General features: G+C 39.2%; 1 protein-coding gene across 1 annotated transcript in view; it reads left to right on the top strand.

The window, feature by feature from the left end:
• Nucleotides 1–23365, top strand: part of klhdc8b (kelch domain containing 8B) — a 252440-nt gene extending 229075 nt beyond the window's left edge. The window contains exon 5 of the mRNA XM_084720067.1: nt 21764–23365. Coding sequence (XP_084576193.1) covers nt 21764–21960 — 197 coding nt within the window. The 3' untranslated portion in view covers nt 21961–23365. The remainder of the gene's footprint in view (nt 1–21763) is intronic.
• The last annotated feature ends 1037 nt before the right edge of the window (nt 23366–24402 follow it).

The following is a 24402-nucleotide window of genomic DNA, read 5'->3' as shown; positions in this document are numbered from 1 at the left end:
CCTCCAAGTCCAAGCAGGAGATTATTGTTTGACTTTGCAAAACTCTGTCCTAATTCAGAGAAGACATTATTCAAGTGTTTTCACAGGATGGTTAATGACAAAAAAAGATCTTTTTATGATGACACTCTATCCAAGACACAAATCAAAAACTGAAATCATTACCTGGAAAAAAGATGGTAGTTTCACAGCACACGGACTTACCTCCAACTGACAAGATTGTGACAGGATTAATTAATTGATTAATTGTTTTGAGTAATTTTTTAAGTAATTAATTTAATTGATTTCTTTACTCTTCTCTGACAATAAACTGAATATTCACTTGTGGACAAAAGACATTTAAGGACATAATCTTCAGCTTTAATTACCATTTTTCTGACATTTCATGGACCAACAACTAATTGATTTGATGATGAAATGAATTGTTAGTAGCAGAACACTGTATTAGGATAAACTATTTAACCATATTTTATATTAAAGCAATCCAAAACTAACAGAAAGTAATCAAGTTACATTACTTTAAAATTGTGATACTTGGATTAACATGTTAACTACATTTTAAACAGTCAATTAGTACCTGTATCAGAATACATTTTTAAAGTAATCATCCCAACCCCACCTCCTCATACAGGGACTTTCTCGCTCTTTATACTACATCAGCTGACTTTGACAGCACATCAAAACAGTGTAGAGGGGCGTCTCCAGAAAAAACACTAGAGGAGCAACTAGAGTTTCATAGTTTGAAGCGTAGTGCCACTGACCAAAGCTGAGATATCTGACACGTTGGGAGTGAGAACGAGCTGTGCTGACTTCACTGCTCGCTGTAAATCAAACACCTCAACTCTGATTCATCACAAACACCACACACACCATAGACATGCTCTCTCTCTCACTCTCTCTCTCACACACACACGCACAATCAAATTAATTTTCCATTAACTTTCCATTTTCTCCTTGACTGAGCTGCATTTGTTAAAGTAAACATGGTGTGAAGAGAAACTGAGCAGTGCTACAAATTAATCAGAGGTCAGCTTTTATCCTCCATGACATGCTTGTTAAGCAGATATCGACTCTCCTTTCTGTAGGCCTGCGTGCATCAGCAAGAACACACACACACACGTATACTGTACATACACACAAAGTGGTGTTAATCCCTGAAGTTATACAATGAAAAATATTGACAGATTCCACAAGACCGCCTCTAGACATAGATCACACAGCCCATGCTTGATGAACAACATGATAAATGGGAATTATTTTACTATGACATTGCAATCAAACTTGATAAATGTGGTATTTTGTTATGTATAAATCACAACCACAATCAGTTTTGAGATATTGTGTCAAAATATGAAGCCTTTTTTGGGGTCATTAACAGCCTTGAGCAGCTTTCACACTCTTATTATCCCCGCCAGATGTGATCCAGGAGGGGATAATGTCATCACTTTTGTGTGTGAGTGAGTGAATGTGTGAAGTGTGCGTAATCACTGGAACTACATCTTGTCTGCTGCTAATCTTGAATACTACTTGACCAATTTTATTAGTGCATATTTATACATGCTGAAAAACCTCTGTGATTCAGAATTCTTGAAAAATCTTTTTATGTTTTTTATGCCTTAAATGGATAATTCACCCAAAAATGAAAATTCAGTCATTATCTCCTCACCCTCATGTCGATTGAAGGTTGGATTTAGCTTTAGTCCACAAAAATCTGCTGGAGTTTAAGACAATGTTGCAGAATCTCCCAAACAATGGAAGTGAATGGTGAAATACATTTTTGGGCTAAACTCAAGATTTGATAAGCTAATTATGACAAAATTAGGCACAAATATCTAATAGGATTAAATGATGAGCTGATGACATTTTATATCCAAAAAGGTCAAAGGTCAACTTTACTGTGGCATCATAATGTTCAGCTCTCTATTAGTCCTCTGTCCTCTAATAGTCTCTAAATGAAGACAGCATGTTTCTCACTGAAAATTATTCACTGGAATCACACATGTATAATGAGAACTTACATTTTACCAGAAAAAACACTTAATATATTTTATTAAATTCCTTCAAAGTTACAGGTCAATATAGTGATAAGTTCCATATTAAATTCTTTCAGAGTCTTCACCCCAGACATTATATGAGTGTGAACAGACATGGATGTAAACTGTAACTTGTCTGGTTGGTGGAGACAAACAACTGTGAGGCAGTAATTCTATTTTCTGACTGCTCTGTTTTATTCAACCACTGACAGCTGACTTCTCACTCTTCTTAATCGACCAACTGATCAACAACTGCTTCAGTTTAAAATCTGGTTTCAGCTTGGAAAAAGATATGTTAATGTTGGTGGTACTTTGCACATCTCCTCTGGTTGCATCTGGCAGTTGTGGTGCCTTTGCAGTACGTGCTTCACCATTTGTTTCCTGGCTGGGATCTGTACCCTACTGAGTGACGTCTTCTAGTCTTACACTTGTAAATTATTCTTGTGATGTTTTGCTGCACAAAGCAGTGGAGCTAAATCACCTTACAGTTAATTTCCACCTTGTTTATCCTCGTCAGTAATGTCAAGGACCAAACACCTGACCAAAGAAGCATAAATCTTCTCTGCAACAATAATTAACAGATTACACAACACTAGCCTGAACAAACTATGCATAATGCATGAGACTGAGGCTAAGAATTACCTCAACTACAGTCTTATTTATTCAAACTTAATAGGCTACACTCAGTTGCATCACCAGCGTTGTAGTAACTATTTATTGATAGGGTCTGATACACTATAGGAGTTTTTTCTCTGTCCACAGCTCAGAGTGACAGTCAATAATGTGTCCTGACATCTGTTAATAATGTGTGTGTGTGTGTGTGTGTGTGAGTGTGTCAGAAAGAGAGGAAAACACCAATCTTGTCCTGCTGAGAGTGACAGATATTCGGGAGGCCACAGAGACAGAAAGGAAAGATAGGATTGAAAAGAGAAAGACGAAGAAAAAAATGAGCGTGTGTGTTTGCTAATGTGAAAATGACATAGTAGGGGAGAGTGAAAGGAAAGGAGGAAGATTTGTTATATTTTTCTCTGTGTGAGTGTCAGCTGTGAGGCTGGCTCGACATCTAATCCACGGGGATATTTTGGGCTTGTGAGTCATAGCTGGTTTATGGCACATTTCCAACCAACCCTCTGCCTTTTGACTTGGGAAATAAAAGAGGAAAATGTATCCACAAGGATCAAAGAGCACCTGAAATCCAGTTAAACTGCATGTGTGTGCCCATATACATCATATACGTGTACAGTATAGGCTAGGATGAAGGGTTAACGTGATTTAGATAGAGGCTGGTTAAGGCTGGTTAAGGCTGTCTTGGCGTAAGCTTTACATACGTACAGTATAAATTAAAAAGCTGCATTATTCTACACTATTTGTAAATCTGTGCAGGGCATTTGATATTGTTGATTGTTAAAGATCGTGCAAAGCAACGAGAAAAGTGTGTTCTGACTTTGTCACACCACAGAAATGTGTTTTTATCAACCCAGACAAATTTAGATGATTAAAAAAATATAGAAGTGTGCAAAATTAGGTCTCAACTAATGCAAAGATCAGCAGTTTTCTCTGTTTTCTATTAGGAAGGAAGTAGATCTGGTGGATTCTACTGCAGGAAGAAAGTAGTTCCTAGATCAAACTGTGGATTATTTTGAGCAACCAGGTCATGATTCTTGGAAAGAGACATTAGTTCAGAATTTTACACATGTATTTGTTTGGTGCTTAGAGCAACACAAGACTTGTGCCATTAAGTCCCATTATATTTGAGAGATGGCAGACATCTCTGCGACCAATAAAAGTCTGCAATTCACACTAAAACAGCATAGATGGATAAATTATCCTACATGCTAGAAGAATAATAAGTATTTTTGGTTTTATTTTGGGGCGAACTGTCCCTTTAATAAAGGCTTAAACTGAAGCTAAGTAAGCCTACCATACAATTATGTAAAAAGAACTAGAAGAGGCCAGAGTTCAAAATAGATACTTTTTACTTAAAAAGAAGGGGGGAAAAAAGAATTAATTATGGTATGTTTCTCTTTTGAAAGCTCTTATTTTGGTAGCTAATATAATATATTCTATAATGTAAAAGCTGTCCTGCACTTTGTTTTTCTTTATTGCTCTTCTGTGCTTGAGTAAGTGTAAATTGTAGAAAATGCATCGAAAACATCTCAGGCACATGTAGAAAGCCACTCAGTGACTGTCAATATGTCTGGCTGTCCATGTGAATTTCTCTGTATATGTTTTTCTGTTCGAGTGACAGTCCTCACCGCCCCCTCCCACGCACCCTGCGCCAGTCCATCTCTTCTTCATCGCCTTTTTATTTTTGCGCCTCGACCTCGTCCTTGATGAACGCTCGACAGCTTTGATATCTGCTTGTAAATTGTAATTAGATGCAACTCGTCTTGGAGATGCAATTATGTGCTCAACCATATCATTTTATTATTAGATTACTGTCACAAATGTACTCGCATACACACAAAATCAAATGCAGCGCTCTTATACTTGTATGTCAGCTGCTCACATAACAGAACATGTTCATATTCATCCCTCCATGCATTCATACTTTGTTTTCTTCATCTGCGCCTCTCGACTTTTTGAACTTGGTTTTAACATCATCATCTCTGACAAAACTCACTCCTTCATGAAAAATTTGAGGCCTATTACAGCGGATGATATTATTAAAGGAAGTCTGCAAGACAGACATAGCACAGTGACAGAAACATAAAAATATATCAACTTAATGTAGCTTAAACCCAAAAAAATCACCAGCGACATCACTGTATGTTTACATTTTGACAGGATCTATATCTACAGCTAACTTCTGACTAATTGTGCCATCCTGTGGTGCCTGGGTAGTGTGGTGGTGCAGTCATTAGTGCTTTCATCTCACAACAAGAGGTTTTGAATTCTGGAGTTGTGTGTTCAAATCCCTGTTTGCATGGTCTACCCCTAACCAAGGTGCTGGTTTAGAACTGGAGCTGGTCCACGGGCGTGGTGCTGCTGTGACTGTATAATTGTACCTTGTATGGTTGTATATGTAGGGATAATGTACAGCGAGCAGGTCATTATAGCAAAATAAACCCTGACAAGTTAATACAGGACCCCAGTGTGAAAAAAAATAATATTTTGACACAAAATATTAATTTCAAAATGATTTTCTGAATTTTAAAATGTGACCAGAACCACGTCCATAGCAGTGGCCTCTTCTGCCTAGCAACAGTCTGCTGTCCAAAAATAACCGACCTCAGAATCTTGTAATTCACCAATCAGAATTGAGTATTTAATAAAGCCATGCCAGAAGTCACAATATAATTGACCTTTTATAATGCAAAGTGATACTGCACCATTCATAATGCTAAGGCTTTTAAATCATGGAGCTACCAAGGTTTCCACCGATAACATTACAGTATGACAGGCAAATGAAAAACATATTAAATGTTAATTTAGAGTTCAAAAACATTGTGGTTCAGGGGCCATATTCACAAAACAACCTGGCAGAGTTGGGAGAAACTGAACTCCAAAACAATTTCCTGAGAATTAAGTCGGGACACTGTCTGAATTTGCCCTTTCACACATGTAGCACACAACAGGAGATTGTCTGCATCACACATACTCTCACGTGTTTAAAATATTGGGACTGACCTATGGTTTAGGCCAGGCCTTGGAAAGCATTTGAATTTTGTGCTTGAAACTGCAATTAATGAAAATTATAATCACATTATTTTCATAATAAATTGCTGTCTGACAGAATTATTTAACTTGTTAGATAAAGAAATAAAATAGGTCAGATATTTGCTGAGCCAGATTGTAGGGGAAGTTATCGTTAAATTGCCAAATAAGAAAAGTGTTTTTCTATCTTGTTAATTATTAATGATAAATCAATTAACCAATTGTTAGCATCACAAAATGCACAAAATTCACAACCCTAACAGGAAGTCAAGTCTTCTTACAGACCGATGACACATTTAGAAACATGAAATTTTCTGTCATAAAACATAATATTGATTGATAGAAGCACAATAACATCTGATTTAATGTGATGAAGAGGTGAAATAATCATTTTGTATATAAATTTGTCATCTACCAGCTGTAAGGTGCTGGAAAAGACTGAAAATACACTTTGATAAGAGCTTGAATATAACTTTGGAAATGGTGTAGGAACCCTGAAATTGTGATTTTAGTGGACATGTGCAAATCTGATGTTGATGACCTCAGAGCAGCATGTGATTTCTGATGCACCCCTAAAAGGAGCTCAGACCTCAGGTTGGGAACCAGTGTTTTAGGTGATGACGATGATGCCTGCAGAGCACGCAGCGGGAGTAAGAGGACTCATCCATACTGTTGATATCAATACAAGCTGGGTCTCAAAATGAACTGTGATGGAAGCAGAGAACAGTGATAGAAACAGAGGTCGGTATGACTCCAGTCTGCCTACCTACCAGGAGAGACGCCTTGTGGTGCATATGACTGAAGTGATATCATTTGTGATGTCAGGCTGTAATAAACTTTGCCTTGACTTTTGACTTGAGAATTGCAGGACACACTTTTACCTTCTCTGACTATAATTAGGCGTTTTCACATCATAAATTGTGAAGAAAGGTGTTAAAACATGAGCCAAAAACAGAGACTCGTGAAGACGAAGAAAATTTATTGGCAGATAGTCTGTTTGAAAACCAAACAATCCATGGAAGAGTGGAAAGTGACATACAGGCAAGCAGAAAAGAGACGACGCAGCTGCACACCACGAGCAACATCATAAGCACACCAGCTCACACACTCAACACTGCACTGCTCTATTCTCACATGTGGTTTACTCAGAGTTTAGACTAGGGAGCTTGCAGGGTTCACTCTGGAGCAACTGATGCAGGCAGCCAAGTATCATAGCAGTTAAAAGGAAATAATGTTCATGCCCAATGGGACCTTCCTTTGGAAAAAATATGAAATGTAGTCATTGAAGAGAGACAAATATTTTTTTTTTTGTTCCCGCTTGAATTGTGCCAGAAATTACGCTTAAGATGTTTGTCAATTTAAAACATAATTTTACATGTAAAGAAAGTTGCTGTTTGTCATAGGTAGGCAGTTTAGTTCTATGTCGAAATGCTCAATGAACTACATCTCTCGTCTCTCACAATATACCTTGTAACGTTATCTTACCAGAAGTTTTATCCAGCGACTTCTGGTCCTTGTATCAGCCAGAAAGCAAAAGACCTGTTGCTTGTGTGACTACACCTCGGTACAAAACACACAGGCATCGTAGCTTCAGCAGCTAACGCTAGCTTTTGGCGGGAGAAAGTCATAGCATCACTTACACAACTATCAGGTGTTTCATGACAAATGGGGACTTTCTTGACTTGTAAAATTATTTATGGCACAATTCAAAGGGGATCAAAAACGTAGATAGGTCACGTGACCTGCAGATAGGTCACGTGACCTGGAGATAGGTCACGTGACCTGCAGATAAGATGGCTGCTTAGTGCAGTTGCTCTCGCCAACTTTTCCCCAACTTTAATTTCATTATCCATCTCTCACGGACTTGTAGTCCAGCATCCAGTATCTGAAGAGCGGTTAAACCTACTTTCTTTCATGGCGGATGGTTTAAGAAGCAAAACGGTTCAAGAACCGATAAAAGACGACGAGAAGTTTGAGTCACTCAAGCTAGCTCTATCCTCCATGCTAACATCTGCACTGAAGGAACAACGCACCTTTATTGAGATGCAGTTTGCCAAATTTGAAGATCGCCTGGACACTATCAAAACGGAGGTAACAAAGAACTCAAATGACATAAAAAAGCTGAGAGCGGATCACAAAGGGCTGTCCACTCACCTGGCTAAGACAGAGGAAACCTTTCAAAACACATGTGCCAGACTCGAAGCGAGCATAGCGGAGCTAGAGGACAGATCCCGCAGAGATAATATTCGCATTATTAACCTACCTGAAAAAGTCGAGAACAACAACGCTACGGGCTTTGTCTCATCCTCGCTTCCTAAATGGTTCCCTGTTCTTGCCGATGGAAAACTGGAGGTGATGAGGGCTCATCGTATAGGACCGGAACGCAATACGGGGGGACCACGCACCTTGATCTGCAAGATGCTACGGTACACTGACCGCGACCGCATCCTGAAGGCGGCCAGGGGTTCTTGGATAGAGGTTGACGGCAGAATGATCCGCTTCGCAGCTGACTACAGCAACCACACAATGAAACGGCGCCGGTCATTTTCACAAGCTATGGAGTCTGCGAGGAAACTCGGGTTCACTCCCTACCTGATCTACCCGGCCAGACTGAGGCTGTCCCGCGGGTCAGAAGTGCACCTCTTTGAGTCTCAACTGGAGGCTGAGGATTTTCTTAACACACAGACCCAGCAGGCTGAAGGTGGTGTTTAAGATGTCTAGTGACTGGATTCATGAAAGACGATTTACTAATTAAGGTTCCCTGATTCTTCTGACTTTGCTTCTATTGTTATTCTTTCTTCAAGACAGCATGTGACCTAATTTTATTATAGGAGCTACCCGTCTTGGGAGGGTATGCTGTTTACTTTATGGAAATACCGCCTTTCTATCCGGTTAATATTTTCAATTACTTTTAAACTGGATGGATGATGTTTATTTCATAGTGTGACTAAAGGTAACTTTAAAGCACTTTTGTCAAGTGACTCGTTACACTGAATATTTCAACGGGGTAATGGCTAGGGCAGTACTGTAATAGCCAGCTTTCTCAGCTCAGGTGCCCAGTTAGTGGGCGTTTGTTTAGTGGCCGTTTGCCACTCTGGGTAATAATATCTTTTGGGTTTTTATTTTGTTTACTTATTTCTTTGTTTGTAGCTGTATGGCGATATGGGGTTGGGAAATTTGGGTCTCCACAGTTATGATTGTCACACATCTGCAGGAATGTAATTATTTGCTCAGTCTTCTTCGTAATTATGTCTATGTTACAGGTTGCTAGCTGGAATATAAATGGCCTAAATGCTACCATTAAACGCTCAATGTGTCTGGATTGGCTTAGGAGACATAAAATAGACGTTGCCTTCATTCAAGAGTCGCACCTTAAACCCGCTGATAAATACAGATTAGTAAATCGATACTACTATACTGCAGCTGTTGCTGCATTCAATTCTAAAAGCCGTGGTGCCTTGGTGCTAGTAAGGCGTAGTCTGACCTTAACAACAATTGAAAGCTATGGAAGTGAAGATGGCAGAATCGCATATATTAAAACAAATATTAACGGTTTGAAAGTTGCGTTTCTTTGTATATATGCCCCCAATCAGTTTAGTTCAGATTTCTTTGAAACCATTGGTAGGACTTTATGTAACCTGCAGGATTTTTCTGTAATTATTGGTGCTGACATGAATGCCATCCTTGATCCATCTTTGGACAGATCTAACATACTTCCACAAAATACTCATCCATCTATGGTAGCATTCCAAGGGCTGATAAACGATTTTAATCTTACAGACCTATTTAGAGCTATAAATCCTTCTGCAAGACAATATAGTTTCTATTCGGATAGGCATAAAAGCTACTCAAGGATTGATTACTTATTGGCTACTGTAACTTCAATCTCTCAAATTCATTCAGTTGTAATCCACCCTAACTCTTTATCTGATCATTGTGTGATTACATCACAGTTTACATTAGCAGGTGCTGCTACTAGAGCCACAAGATGGCGCTTTAATGTAAGTTTACTTAAAAACAATGATTATTGTAACCACTTCAGAAACACTCTTAAAGTTTTTATTTCAGAGAATTCCAAATCAGTAGAGGACCCTCGAGTTCTGTGGAGTGCAATTAAAGGTTTTATCAGAAATACAACAATTTCTTTTGCTTCTTACCTTAATCGAACAAGACTGAGCAAAATTAATACACTTGAACACGTTTTGCGAAAACTAGAACTTGAACAACAGAGAGATGGTTTTACTGAAGATCGAAAGAGGGAAATTAGTTCAGTCAGAGTGAACCTCAACAAGTTACTAAAAATCAGAGCAGAATTCCAAATTCATAGGGTTAGGAAGAATTACTATTTTCATGGATCCAGACCAAGTCGTCTCCTCGCTTTGAGTTTACAGAAATGCGAAAAATATGCTAATATCATGGCTATTAGCTCAGAACAGAGGTTACTTACTTCTCCTAAAGAAATAAATGCAGAGTTTTCTTCATTTTACTCTAAACTTTATAGATCTGAAATAACATTAGACAATGATAAATGTAAGTCCTTTCTGGAAGGTCTCAATCTCCCATCTCTCACTCAAGAAGACAATGAGCGGCTTGGTGAACCAATCACTCTGACTGAATTAAAGAATGCTATTGCAGGGATGAAAAAAGGCAAATCACCAGGATGGGATGGGATCCCCCCAGAATTTTATCTTGCCTTTTGGGATGAATTGGGACAATACCTGTTAGCCATGATTTACAAAGCTATTGATATAGGTGCCTTTTTTAATGATGTGAATTGTGCTTTAATTGCTGTACTGCCTAAACCCTACAAAGATACAACTAAATGTAGTAACTATAGGCCATTATCCATCCTAAATGCTGAAATTAAAATCTTTGCACGAATTCTCGCCTCCCGTTTAGAACCTCATATAACAAAATTGATTCATTGCGATCAGACAGGCTTCATGAAAACACGGCTCCCCTCTGATAATGTTCGCCGATTACTCCATGTAATTCACAATGCTAAAGATATTGCTTCCCCTTGCGCAGTGTTAAGTCTTGATGCCGAAAAAGCCTTTGATAGGCTAGAATGGGAATATTTATGGGAAGTTCTGCAACATTTCCAATTGGGCTCGAATTTTACTAAATTAATTAAATTATTATACAGTAACCCATCTGCAATGGTAAATACTAATGGCATTATATCAACCAAAATCGCTTTATCACGGTCTTGCAGACAAGGTTGCCCTTTAAGTCCCTTCTTATTTGCTCTGTCACTGGAGCCCCTCGCTCAGAGAATTCGGCAACATCTGTTTATCACCCCCATTACTTTTAATAATACCACCCATTCCATATCGTTGTATGCTGATGATATACTTTTATATTTCGACAGAGCAGCCATGTCAGTACCTCATATTTTAGACACGTTCGAGGAATTTGGTTCTCTATCGGGGTATAAAATCAATTGGACAAAATCAGCACTTTTTCCATTAAATTCAGAATTGGATCCCAGTACATTACCCCAGCATATTCCTATTGTTAATCAATTTAAATACTTGGGGGTAGACATTTTCCCTTCATTAACTAGTATTGCTAATAAAAACTTTCAAGGAATTTATAATAAAATTGAATCAGATCTTGTTAGATGGTCATACCTCCCAAAATCACTGCAAGCTCGTGTATCAATAGTTAAGATGGATATACTACCGCGGATAAATTTTTTCTCTTCCATGTTACCTTTACCTCCCCCAACTGATTATTGGGATAAAATTCACTCCTTGGTATCCAATTTTGTTTGGGGTGGGAAACGACCACGCATTAAGTTGATAACTCTCCAGCGTCATAAATCAGAAGGTGGCCTTTCAGTTCCTAATTTCAAGCACTATTTCTGGTCTTTTGTCTTAAGACCATTATCAGTTTGGCTGAATTCTGATTCTGTCACCTGTTGGAAGGCTATAGAGGTCAATTTAGCATACCCACATAGACTACAAGACCTGATTTATTCTGCTGTTCCCTTGAAACGGGCTAAGTTGCGCCTTGGCCCCATAATGAGTTTTCTGTTGTCAATATGGCGGGTGGCAGAAAAGGAATCTAATATAACATGTAAATGGCACCTTAAGAGCCCAATTTTTCATAACTACTCTCTTCTCACTGGGGGGGTCCCATTTTCATGTCCATCCTGGAGCACTAAAGGGGTTAATACATTTACAGATATTTACAAAGAAAATGGTCTCTGCAGTTTTAATGATCTAAGAGTGACTTACAATTTACCAGGATTTTCCTTTTTTCTGTACCTCCAACTGCGGTCATCCATGAAAGCATATGGAGTACCATGGAACACCCCATTAACCACTCACCCCTTCCACTCCATTTTGGTCAACAGAGGACGGAAAGGAGGAGTGGTCTCTAAACTGTATTCACTCTTCCGGAATGCTTCCTATAAGGCTCTTCCCATTATACAAGTATGGTCTGAGGACTTGAAACAGTACACTGGAGAGGATTTGCTCGACTGGGAGAGGATATGGTCTTCAATTGTCATTGCTTCCAAAAACCCAGAATACCAACAGATTCACTTCAATTTTATTCATAGGACTTACCTCACACCAAGGAAGGCCTATCTCATGAAACGGTTATCATCCCCAAACTGCACCTTGTGCACAGATGGACTCACAGGTTCCTACATGCATATGTATTGGGAATGCAGGGATGTGAAACGTTTTTGGGGTGAGGTCTGTGCCACTCTGTCTGATGTTTTGGGTTTAACTGTGCCATGCTCTCCCATCTTACTACTTCTGAATGACACTGCCTCACTGAAACTAACATGTATTGGTAGACGTATTTTCCTAACGGGCATTACTGCTGCTAAAAAGATGCTAGCGTTACGCTGGAAACCACCACATACAGTCACAAAATCTCAGTGGATTAACACTTTTAGTGATATCATTAATATGGAGCTTTCAGTGGCGAGGATGCATGGTGCGCGATCTGGCACTATTCTGGCATGGCAAGATATGGCAGATAAAATTAAAGAGTTAATGTAATTGTCTTTTTACAACAATAACAACAAAAAAAATTGTTTTCCTTATATCCTGCGCATCTCACTGAATATGGATTATGGAGACCCAGGGAGAGAGGGAGGGGAGGGAGGGATCGCCACAGGTCTTTTGTTTTCATTTTGTATTACCCCATGTACAGACATAAAATGTCAATAAAAAAGTTGATCACAAAAAAAAAAAAACGTACCATACCATGCACATTTTTCCGGAGTCAGGTCCCGTGGTGCTCCGTTGGAAGGGGAGCAACTTCATTTCTGTATAATCTATATTTTTCATGACTGTAGCATGGATATCAAATTAATGAGAACAAACGTAGTGTCAACTGCAAAAAAGTTTGTACAGGGTGGAGGATCGTTGATGGGTGGGTCAAACACAGGACTTTCACACAGGAGACCAGGTTTCGGTTCCATTCTGAGACCAATCAACAGTTTAGATTAAGTTGCCCAAAGTCAGCCTCTGGGTGTAGATCCGTAACCAACTGGAACTGGCCAGTGGCTGACCTGAACCCTGCTAAGACACAGCATGATGATTTGGAGGAAATCCAGGCTTCACTGTGCATCAGGGTTCAGTCATTTTGTCCCTGACTGCAGGTGTAGCTCTTGGTGAGTCATATTGACCACATTGAACCACTTTGACCACTGAAAACTTATTTTTCTTATACCCCACAAACATTAGTCACAAAGAACTGGAGGAAAGTGAGCAAAAAGGTCAAGGAGGAGTGCTGTGTATTGCTGGCTAAAATATGATAAGTGCTGAAAAGAGGCCATGTAATGACACTATTTACAGCCGGGATCAAACATTAGCAAACACGCCGCTGCAGGTTTGTTGTGGCTTCTGTTTGACCTGCCGTGCTGTGCTATTGTCTCGCTCTCTGAAAACAGAAGCAACGGGAGGTCAGAGAGAGGTGAACAGAAAAGACAGAAAATAAACACTTGGTAGCTTCAGAAGAAGTGATACTGAAGAATAGAAATGGAAACAGCAGAGGATAAAATTGTTTTTGAAGCTGTAAAATGCAAAAGATACAGACTGCAACAAATGTTGAATGAGTCGAGCTTTGTGAATTGCAGGAAATGTTGTCTGGGGCTTTTTGTTTTTATAACTGTGACTATTGAGAGAAACACAGCATTTTTTTGGGACATTACTCAGTTAGTCACTTAAAGCAGGGCACACATTATGGGACAAATACAGTTATAATAAGGCATCATGACCAACTTATACCAAACTAGTTGCTGTCTTTTCTAATTGGTGTTGTGGAGTGCGGTGTTCGAGAATCTTAATCATTTGTTTCATTAAAATCTATGAAGTGAAGCTAACTCAAATCTGCTGCTATATTCATTTAGCATGCTAATTTGATATCATCTGCACAATTATGAAACTTAATGGAGTGTTTCCTAATATTGTCTCCTAAAGGAAGCACATATTGGGTAAATAGAACTGGTCCAAGCACAGACCCTTGTGGAACTCTGTGACTTTGGTGAACATATAAGATTCATTGTATATACTGAGGTCTATCAGTTAAATAGGAGTTAAACTAGTTTATTGCCGTTCCTTTAATGCCAATTATATGTTCAAGCCTCAGTAATAGAATATCATGGTCAATAAAATTTAGCAAGACAAGTAAAGAAACAGTTCAGTTTTCTGTGGCAACCAGAAGTTCATTTGTAAATTTTGTGCTGTGATGTTACATTCAGGATGATATTACTCAATTAGTCACTTATGACAGGGTACACACATTAACATTGTCTGGCTAAATATTGTTACAATAAGACATCATGACAGATCAGACCATTCAGTCTGTTCAAGTTGGTGGTGGTGTTGAATCAGTATGTGGCGTTTGAGAATCTTAATCATCCAAAAGTGAATCTAACTCGTGCTGCTACGTTTTTTTAGCATGTTCTTTTTACTGCAACATGTATCCAATGTACCTTTTTAATCACAGTGGCGAACTTAAATTACCAGAATGTAGGATGTAGTGGCATCAAGAGTTTGCACATTTCAACCAACTGAATACCGCTCACCTCACCCTCCCCTTCCACGTCTGTAGGTGAAACTAGGATGGCCATGAAACTTGCAAAATACTTGAAAGGCCCTATCTAGAGCCAGTGTCTATATGGCCTACTGTAGAAACATTGTGGTGCAACATAGCGAACGCTGTCCAGGAGGATTCACTTGCTCTGTAGATGTAAACGGCTCATTCTAAGATAACAAAAACTCGATTCTTATTTCCAGGTGAGTATACAGTAACAAAATTATACTTATGATTATCATGGTCCATTTATGTTTTAACCATGCTCTGCTAACTCTCTGCTGCATGCCTGCTGCTACACCACTCATCTGGAAGTAATTTTTTGATGTTCATTTTGTACTTTGAAAGCCCCGCATCCACACCACCATCAACCTGTAGGCTCTCAGTATAGACCCCTTTTCAGCTGGGTGGAGCTTAAGTGGAGCAATTGAAACAACTCCCTAAACACAATGGCTAACAATAGCTAGCAAGTTTTGTTGGCTTGCAGTGACCTTGACCTTCGACCACCAAAATGTAATCAGTACATCTTTGAGTCCAAGTGAACATTTGTCTGTTTGAAGAAATTCCCTCAAGGCGTTCTTCAGATATCGTGTTCATTAGAATGGGATGACCTGAAAACTTAATGCCTCTGGCCTTAAAAACATAAAGACATAAAAGTCATATCAGAAGGTTTTTCAAGAATTCTGAATCACAGAGGTCCGTCAACATACAGTCATCAATGTGCACAGAAAATATCTGGCTCATCGTTCCAGTAGTATCTTAAGATTAGCTCCAGACAAGCTGCAGGTCCAGTGATCACTTCCTCACACACTCACTCACTCACGCACACACTAAAACCATTACATGACTCATGCCAGGCAAATTGCCGCAGAAGTTTGTACACACATTGATGGTTCCAAGACAATGTATTTGCCTCACACTGGTGATCCCCGACTATCTGCTGTGTCACCATGAGGATCACAGCAGTGGTTTTCAGTGAAATATCTTCTAATGTATTGGATAGATTACCATGAAATTTTCTACAGCCCTTTATGTTTCCATCAGGATGAAATGGAATAACTCTGGTGATCCTCTGACTTTTCATTTATGTTCTAGACTCAGAGAAGCGAGCAAAGGATAAAATATTGTGAAGTGAGAATTACTTTACAATTTAGTTCATCTGATCTCAGCACAAAGCCACACTTCACGTGCAGCTGATCTCACTTTAATGAAGTTCACTCACCTGCAGTTCTCTCTATACGGTTTAGTCCAGTTTTCCCTTGTCTGTCCACCCAACATGAAATCCAACTTCAATCTTCTTTATCCATTTTGACTTTTCCAGGCAAATGTATCCAAAGATTAGAGAACAAATTTGTGATTGATGTCTGTTTCTGTAATTATAGGAAGACATTAAAATTCATATTTGTTTTTTTTTGTTTGCCAAGCCTCGCAACTCTCAACATAGTTTACATTTTGTCAAGCCTCTTAAATAATAATCCACCTACAGTACAGTGGACATTGCTTATTTATGGGGTATCTAGTCTTCGAGGTTTCAGTAATCTTAAGGTCTGTTCCCAGCTTTATCTTTTCACTGACAAAAGCAGGTCTCTGACTCTGAGAGTCAACTGTAACATGTGACAGTAGGAGAGTGGCATTATCTCCAAGAGGATAAGGGATGAGGATACCACGCTTCAAAGGCACAAAGTATTATACTGAAGGAGCATAAAAGTAATATTTCTCCTTAAAGTGAAAATCCAGTCTTTCTGAAAAATCAACACTAAAAGTTTTCATGACAGTGCCTTGGATTTTTAAGGCTTATTTCTAAGCTTTTCATTTTGCAAAAATGTTAAAAAATCCTTCATGAACAAATGTATTAAAGATTAAAAAACAGATGCAAACATAATAACCTTAATAATCCAGCTAGCATTTTCGACTTAAGACATGCTCCAAGGCAATAGTACATGTTAACTGCATCCAACCATCCATCCATCCATCCATCCATCCATCCATTCTGCTTTGCAGAGTGGAGCAGAACTGGGGTCTATCCCAACTGGTACTGAATGATAGTAGATATAGTACATACTAATCTAGACTGTTTTTTTTCCATGGTGGGTTGATTGTGCAACCCAGTATGCTTGGTCAAAGTAAACCAACACTGGGTTTTTGACCCAGCATGTTAGGTACTACAATCAACTCAACATGCCTGATGAAAGTAACCCAACACTGGGTTTTTGACTCAGAATAGTTATAGTACAAGCAACCTGACACTGTCCATAAAAGCAACCCAGCGCTGTTTTTTTTTTTTTTTTTTTTTTTTTTTTACCCAACATGCTTGGTAAAGTGACACCCAACACTGATTTTTTTTTACCTAACATGTTGGGTAGTTACAAGCAACCCAACATGTTGTGTAAAAGTAAGTTCTCCCTTATAATACTTCCACTACCACTACCACTACTACTACTATTACTACTACTACTACTACTACTACTAATAATAATAATAATAATAATAATAATAATAATAATAATAATAAAAATAATAATACACTTTATTTAATGGCACCTTTCATGACACTCAAGTTCACCTGACATCAGATATCGACAACAGCATAGATTATACAACCATCATAAAAAACAGACAGTCAGTAGCAACAGTAGCGAAACATACAGAACGGAACATGAAAATAAATTAAAATCAATATTTGTAGCACAGAAAAATATAAATGAGATGCAGTCAGAGGCGTTAGAGTGAGTATGTTAGTTTAAACAGATGGGTTTTAAGAGCAGTTTTAAAATTTTCAGACACACACTGTGCTGAGGTTAACGGCTGGGATCTTTCCATTTATATCTATGCACGGGACAATATTCAACTTGCAGTATTTCCAGAAGCAATAATAAAAGCATACAAATATTTCCCAGTGATCACTGTATTTTCATTTTCACTTGAAACTGCACAGCATTTTCTATGTAAATAATCTCATTTCCATGTCCTGCATGTCTGAAAATATTAACACAGCGTAGCTTAAAATACTGCTGAGGCAACTAAACTCAACAGCTTTGTTGAGGTAAAATCTATTCTGGGAGTTTGCAGACAGCCAGATTACCTGGTGCAGTGTCCAGTACCGGTATTGGTTCGAATTTGAACAGTACCCAACCCTAGCTGTACCTGCTGGTTATATATTGTGCAACCTCTTTCTAGAGGAAGGAAAGAGCAGCAGAACAATGAAGAATAATGCAACACAGGTTGGAGGGGTGACAGGAACAGAAGAAAGGAAGACAAGAGGCATCAAGGAGGAAGCCAAAATGAGAGCAGGAGAGTTGAGAGGAGGTTTAGTAGGGAAGAAGGATGGTTGGAGGTGAACAGAGGAGGAGGATGACAGATGAGTCGGGGTTAAGAGTTAAAAAGTAAGAAAATAGTTTCTAAGAAAGGGTTAGAAATGGATAAGAACAAGAAAGATGGGGAATTTTTAATGAAGAATGAACTTAATGGAGAAAGGCAAAGGAGATAACAGCAAAGATGGATGGGAGTAAAGAAGAGAGTGATGGAGGTGAAAAGGTGGGAAGGAGGATTGACACGACGCCTGTTGGACATGAATCAAAGCAACGACAGGAAGCCTTTGAGCACCAGGAGTAGCGTGGAGCATGTTTCTGTGCTCTGTTTGTGTGTGTGTGTGCGTAGCCACGGGTGATGGGACACGTGTGTCTTCATAAAAAATGATAAAGGAGCCGAGGCCCGAGCTGCTTTGAAAAGGCCGACTCGGCGCTGTCACTTTGTTCTTCCAACAAAATGATGATAACAGTCCTCCTTAGACAGACAGACGCGCGCACGCACACACACACACACACACCCTACACTCACCATTCCATATCATTTGGGGCCTTGCTGTGATGTGGGTCTCCATGGAAACGGCAACAACTTAGAGCTGGCTGATGTATAATGACAGTGAGCATAGCACCCGAGGTGAAAGAGAGGGGGACTGGGGGGAGGGAAAGAAAAATAGAGGGCGAAAAAAGAAGATCACAGCGCACATTAGAAAGGAAAGGAGTCCTTGGTGTGACTTGTAATGTCGAAGATGAAATTAAAACTAAATGCTTAAATAAGCCCTCTGTCTTTGTAGTTTAGAGTTATTATGATTTTGTTGCAAACCTCTCGGTGCCAGCCTCTCCTGGAGCACATGCTAAATGCAGTAACACACAGAATTTATATCCTGCAACATTTGCACATAAATTTACATTAAGCAAAATCAAATGAAAATGTGTCACATGCCCATGTGAAAGAACTTCAACAAACATTATACACAAATGTATGCATGTTTTTGTACATCCTTGATTGCATGTTGGCTCTTTCATTTCCACAGCCACAGTTTTGCCCTTATCTAACTATCTGGTTTATACACTTCCTGGCCCAAAAAAAAGCCACTACTCAGATTGAACTAAGCAAATAGATAAGAGCCTTTCGTTGTATAATTACTGCAGTGATTAATATGTTTCAGCTGGTAACAAGTTATTGAACTCTAACTGATGCAGTGAGGAGCTTCTCATTTCTTAAACAACCATGTCAGAAGACATATCCTGTGGTCGAGGAAAAGATGTTACTTTGTTTGAGAAGAGTCTTAGAGAATTATTGACCTGCATCAAGCAAAGAAAAAAAAAACGAGGAGATTGATGAAACTACTAAAACTGTGTTAAGAACTGTCCAACACATTATTAAAACTTTGAAGGATAGTGATGAACCATCATCTTCAAGGAAGAAATGTGGTCAGAAAAAAATCCAGATTGATCATGATCAGAGATCAATATATGGATAATATAATATACTATTTTTTATTATTTAAGGCGAGATATTTTATGAACAGGCTGCAAGAGGCCCAATTCAAACCTGTGACATGACGGAATTTTACTTTTTTCATTTTACGTTTTTTATGGTGGTATTTTCACATATTTGTTTAAATCAAAATGTCTTCTTATAAACTTCTTATTTATCACATTTTTAATTATTTTTCAAGAATTGCATGAACTCAAACATTCAGGAATATATGACAGAAACATCGTAAATAAACATCTAAGTGAAACATTTCTCTGTGACAGTTACAGTTATATCTCCCAACACAGAAAGTGATGAGAATTAGAATTTTGCTTTCATTTCAAAATACAAATATTGATTTAAAGTAAGTTTAGATCAATATGTTCTAAATAAAATTTTAAAGGACCAATGTGTGGGATTTAGAGACATCTAGTGGTGAGCTTGTAGGTTGCATGTCACCTCATTCTCCCCTTCCTGATGTGGGCTCAAACGGCAGTACCTAGAGCGAGTGTTTTGATTTGTCCATTCTGGGCCACTGTAGGAACATGGTGGTGCAAATTGGCAACCTCCATGGAAGAGAACCCACTCACTCTGTAGGTATAAACCATGGATGTATTATTAAGTCTTGGCCTATTGAGTCCAGTGAGAATTCCTGGCTCATATGCCATAAATGTTTCTAGCTCACAGTTTTGCTTTCATGGTGCACAGCCCACTGAATATATGAAGTAGCGCTGGCCGCAAGTTTCCGCTTGGCCCATAGACTTTAAATCGTGATGACCTTCCAGGTTTTTAAATAGCTTTTCTCAGCTCAAGAAAAGTTTTACAAATATAAAACTGAGGCCCAAATGCAAATATATGCAGATATTTGTATCTACTTTGTTTCTAAACAAGTTTATTTTCCATTTTACCACATGCTGTGCTGTAACAACCTCCTCTATAGCTGCAGATAAAAGCTCCATGAGGAAAAGACTGATTATTGTAGTGATACTATTTTAGTGTGTTTATGACAGCAGGGGGAGATGGAGTCATGGGGATTCTTCATCACATTGCTGTAGGAGGTGTTATCTTGGATTTAGTGTCTTCACATGTGTGTATATTAGCTCTCAGTGCTCGTGTGATGTGTGAGTTGATTCCAGTTCATTCCACTCCCAATGATCCAGCTACCCGTGTGTCACACCTGCCTGGAGGTGACATGAGTGTCAGTTTATGGTGACATGTTGTCTTTTTAGAAGACACGCGGCTGATGAGAGGTGTGATGAGTACGCATTAATAATCCTGAAGTATCAGTGTGTGATGTGACGTGTGTCCAAAATGAATGCAAATACTGGCTGTAAAGATCTGAATTTTAATTGCTATTTGAAAACCACTGAATTCATAGCACTGAACTAAACAAAAAGCTTGCTCAAATTGGCTTTGTCAAGTTGAGATTTTCTTGTATAAGATGTAAAATTCTAAACATGCAGATGTCAATCAGAAGCAATTGTGCCCAATGGTTTTAGTAAAACAGAAAGTTAGCAACATAAAAGATTTATAGGCTTTATATGCAACAATATTAAAATGTCAAAGGGCCAAATATTCAGCAGTGGTTCAATTTCACAACTGGCTGTTCAGATTCAGATGTTTACAGCCATCATATGTGTCCATTGCCCTCTTAGAAAAAGAAAGAAGTATAACTGTATCAGGATTTTTGTAACTGAAGTAAAGACTTTGGCATGGAGGGATACACTAGTGGGCCCCTGGACCAAAGTGTCTGTTTGAAGTGACTGCTAGCATTTCTTAGCAAAAGTCAATTATTTGACTACAAAGAGACAGTATATGACCCACAAAAAGACACAAAACTACCACAAAGAGAAACAAAACAACTACAGAGAGGCTCAGAACTACCACAAAGATATACACAAGTATCACATACATAAAACAGCTACAAAACAAGAACAAAGGGACACAAAACTACCACAAAGAACATCAAAACTACTACAAAGATACACATAAGTATCACAGAGACAAAAAACAACTACAAAACACAGAAAACAAGAACAAAGGGATACAAAACTACGACAAAGAGCAACAAAACAACTACAAAGAGACACTGCGTCTGTTTCTACCTCAGTGTGCTCCTATATGAAGTGGAGGGCTTAGAGGCTTGTTGTCTCATGATTCGTCCGTGGACGTGGGTAATGCTGAACTGGAAAAATAATTGCTGTCATTCTAACATGCTGCTTTCCATTTCGCAGGTAACGAACCGGCGCCGTTGGGCTCGGTGGAGAGCTACAACCCGGTGAAGCGACGCTGGGAGTATGTTGCCCCCATGCCCACTGCCCGCTGCTCCTCTGCCCTCCTGCAGATAGCCAGCATGCTCTTTGTCATTGGCGGAGTCGCCCAGGGACCCAGTAATGCTGTGGAAGCCCTGTGCTTACCTGAAACTGTGTGACACGTGAACACACCAACACAGGAATAAATGCAAACCGGCATTGATATTTTATTCATGTATGTGCATAGAAAGACACACATGAATTGGATCCACAGATCACACTCAGATACTTTTCTACCTTTCTGTCCGACTGATGGATTCCTCTGACACGGGGATGCAAGAAATTCTTTTTTCACATTCAACAAGCATTTTCAAATGTGGGCTGCAGAGACGGTTTGTGACAGAGCTGGACGAATACGATTTAAGGACATTCAATCTGACTGCTGACAGTTTTTCTACACTGGGGAAATCAGAGGAAGACAAACAAAAAAGCGCAAAAAACAGACACACACACATGGTGTCTAAAGAAACAACACGCCTTTGAACTGTTGAGCATTTTTCAGAATAAAAGCAGGGTACTTTTCTGGATATTAAAGGAACATAGGGCCATATCTGTATCTCTTGCAGCAGCGTTGCTCTCCCCTGCTGCTGCGACAGCAAGCTCGGACACTTTTCTATGACCTTAGGAACAACACTTAGTTGAGTTTTAGACGGTGACGTTCTGGGAAAGTGAATGTCTATTTCGGTTCCTCTCTTTTCGTTGCAGTGTTGTATATGTGTGTGAAAGTTAGCGCTGCTAGCAACCGCTACCACAGTGTCAACAACAGCGGCCCTTAACATGCGTTCACACTGCAAGCAACTCAAGCAGCTGTTAGTCAGAAGCCCATCCATTTTCAAAACCTGTGAAACGTTGGCTGATGTTGACCACAGTCACTGTGTTTCCTTTATTTCCAGTTGCAGAAAAGTTGACTGTGGTCGAACTTGTCGGCACCTCTGCTTTGCTACACATCCACCCACCCCTGCTACAAACATTACACCACAGCAATCAATCACCAAGCTCATGCGGTCCTTCACACTGTAGCACAGGGATGTAGTTGCTCGTGGAGTGAATGCAAAGTTACTCATTCCTGCTGCACTGAAGCATCCAGACGGACAAATAATAATTTTGAACATCAGCTTTCTGACATGATATATTCCCCTGAGTTCAATGATTGATGGCAAAGCATCATATTCTTTACCTCAACTTGATGTCAGCCAGATGATGGATCAATGAGAAGAGCATCATAAGGTGATGATACCTTGGCAACATTTTGAAGCAATTTTGTGTCTCACTAGTTTTGGTAAAGAAAAAAATCATACACTATGTGCAGATTCAGTTTTAGTTTCATAATTGTGGTTATACTGATTCAGTTTTTTCCCCATGAATTATTCTTTTGCATAGTAGTAAAAGAGATCTGAAAAAGCCTGTTTGGGTAGTGTAGTGGGTGCCCTGCCATCGTCCCAATGGCCCTTTATTTCAGAACCCCAACAGTCTGAAAAATGTCCAAACAGCCATTTCTCCGAAGGTCCACTGCTCTTAAAATGAACCTAACCCCAACATGGATATGTAATAGCCATATCAAACATGTTTGATGACTCAAGTGATGGTGGCGCACACCAACTGAGGTAAAACTCATTCATTTTCTCATTCTCTCATTTTCTCTGTCCCAACAATCAACGCTGCTTATACTTTTCCTGTTATAATTACTCTGTCCATTAGGGGGCACTGCCTAACAGATCAGATGGAAGAGGCTGCTTGTACTTTTGACCAACACGCATGTTTTCCTGGTGAGGACCGGCTGGGTGGCTACACTCAAAGTCCTGACATATTGGCCGTTGTCAACAGAGCCTAAATCATTGTTAGATGTTAACTGATGGCTTTCAATGTGTAAAAACTACAGTGTATGTGCAACAGACTGAACACAGATCAATGGCTGTGAGCTGTGAGAGGTTTCTATCAACGTGTAGATACAATTTAACTGCTCTGAATATTGAGTTGACTACATCTGCTAGAGCCACTTTCAATCCTGCAGAGGGTGAGCAAGTAATACCAAAAAAGACATATTTTTGTTGGATATTTATTTTGTTTGGGTTGAGGTGAGTCTTTGTGTAGAGATGACGTAGGGAGCTACAGAGCTGAATGCTTTGTGACAGATTCAGTGACCTGTGCATAGCAGACAAGGTCAGGGAGGAAACAGGGGAAGTGTAGTGTGTTACTATGTGGCATGTGGTCTAGGTTGGTCTTTCCGATGTGCACCTGAAGAGCCAGTAATCAGCCCCTCCATTCAGAATTAATATGTAACTCAAAAGTCAATCGTGCCAAATCCCAGCTGATCTGATGGTGGTACACCCCAAGAGTGATGGGCTAAATTAAAACCTTTTATAGAGACAATGCAGAGAAGATTCAAAGAGATTTAATCTATTCATTGTATGATAGGTTTACTTTCCAACTGAAATGGCTGATACACTAGTTGCACTTTGACTAAAATTTGCATTATTGAGTGATTGATCTACCAACCTTAATGATCCCTCCTGTCTCCCAGCTCTTTTCACAGAACTTTCCCCTTTCCTGTTTCCAGTAGT

This window comes from Lutjanus erythropterus, chromosome 6, assembly GCF_056507025.1.
Source record: "Lutjanus erythropterus isolate fLutEry1 chromosome 6, fLutEry1.hap2, whole genome shotgun sequence".
Lineage (NCBI taxonomy): Eukaryota > Metazoa > Chordata > Actinopteri > Lutjaniformes > Lutjanidae > Lutjanus > Lutjanus erythropterus.
This window is presented reverse-complemented; position numbering and strand designations above follow the sequence as displayed.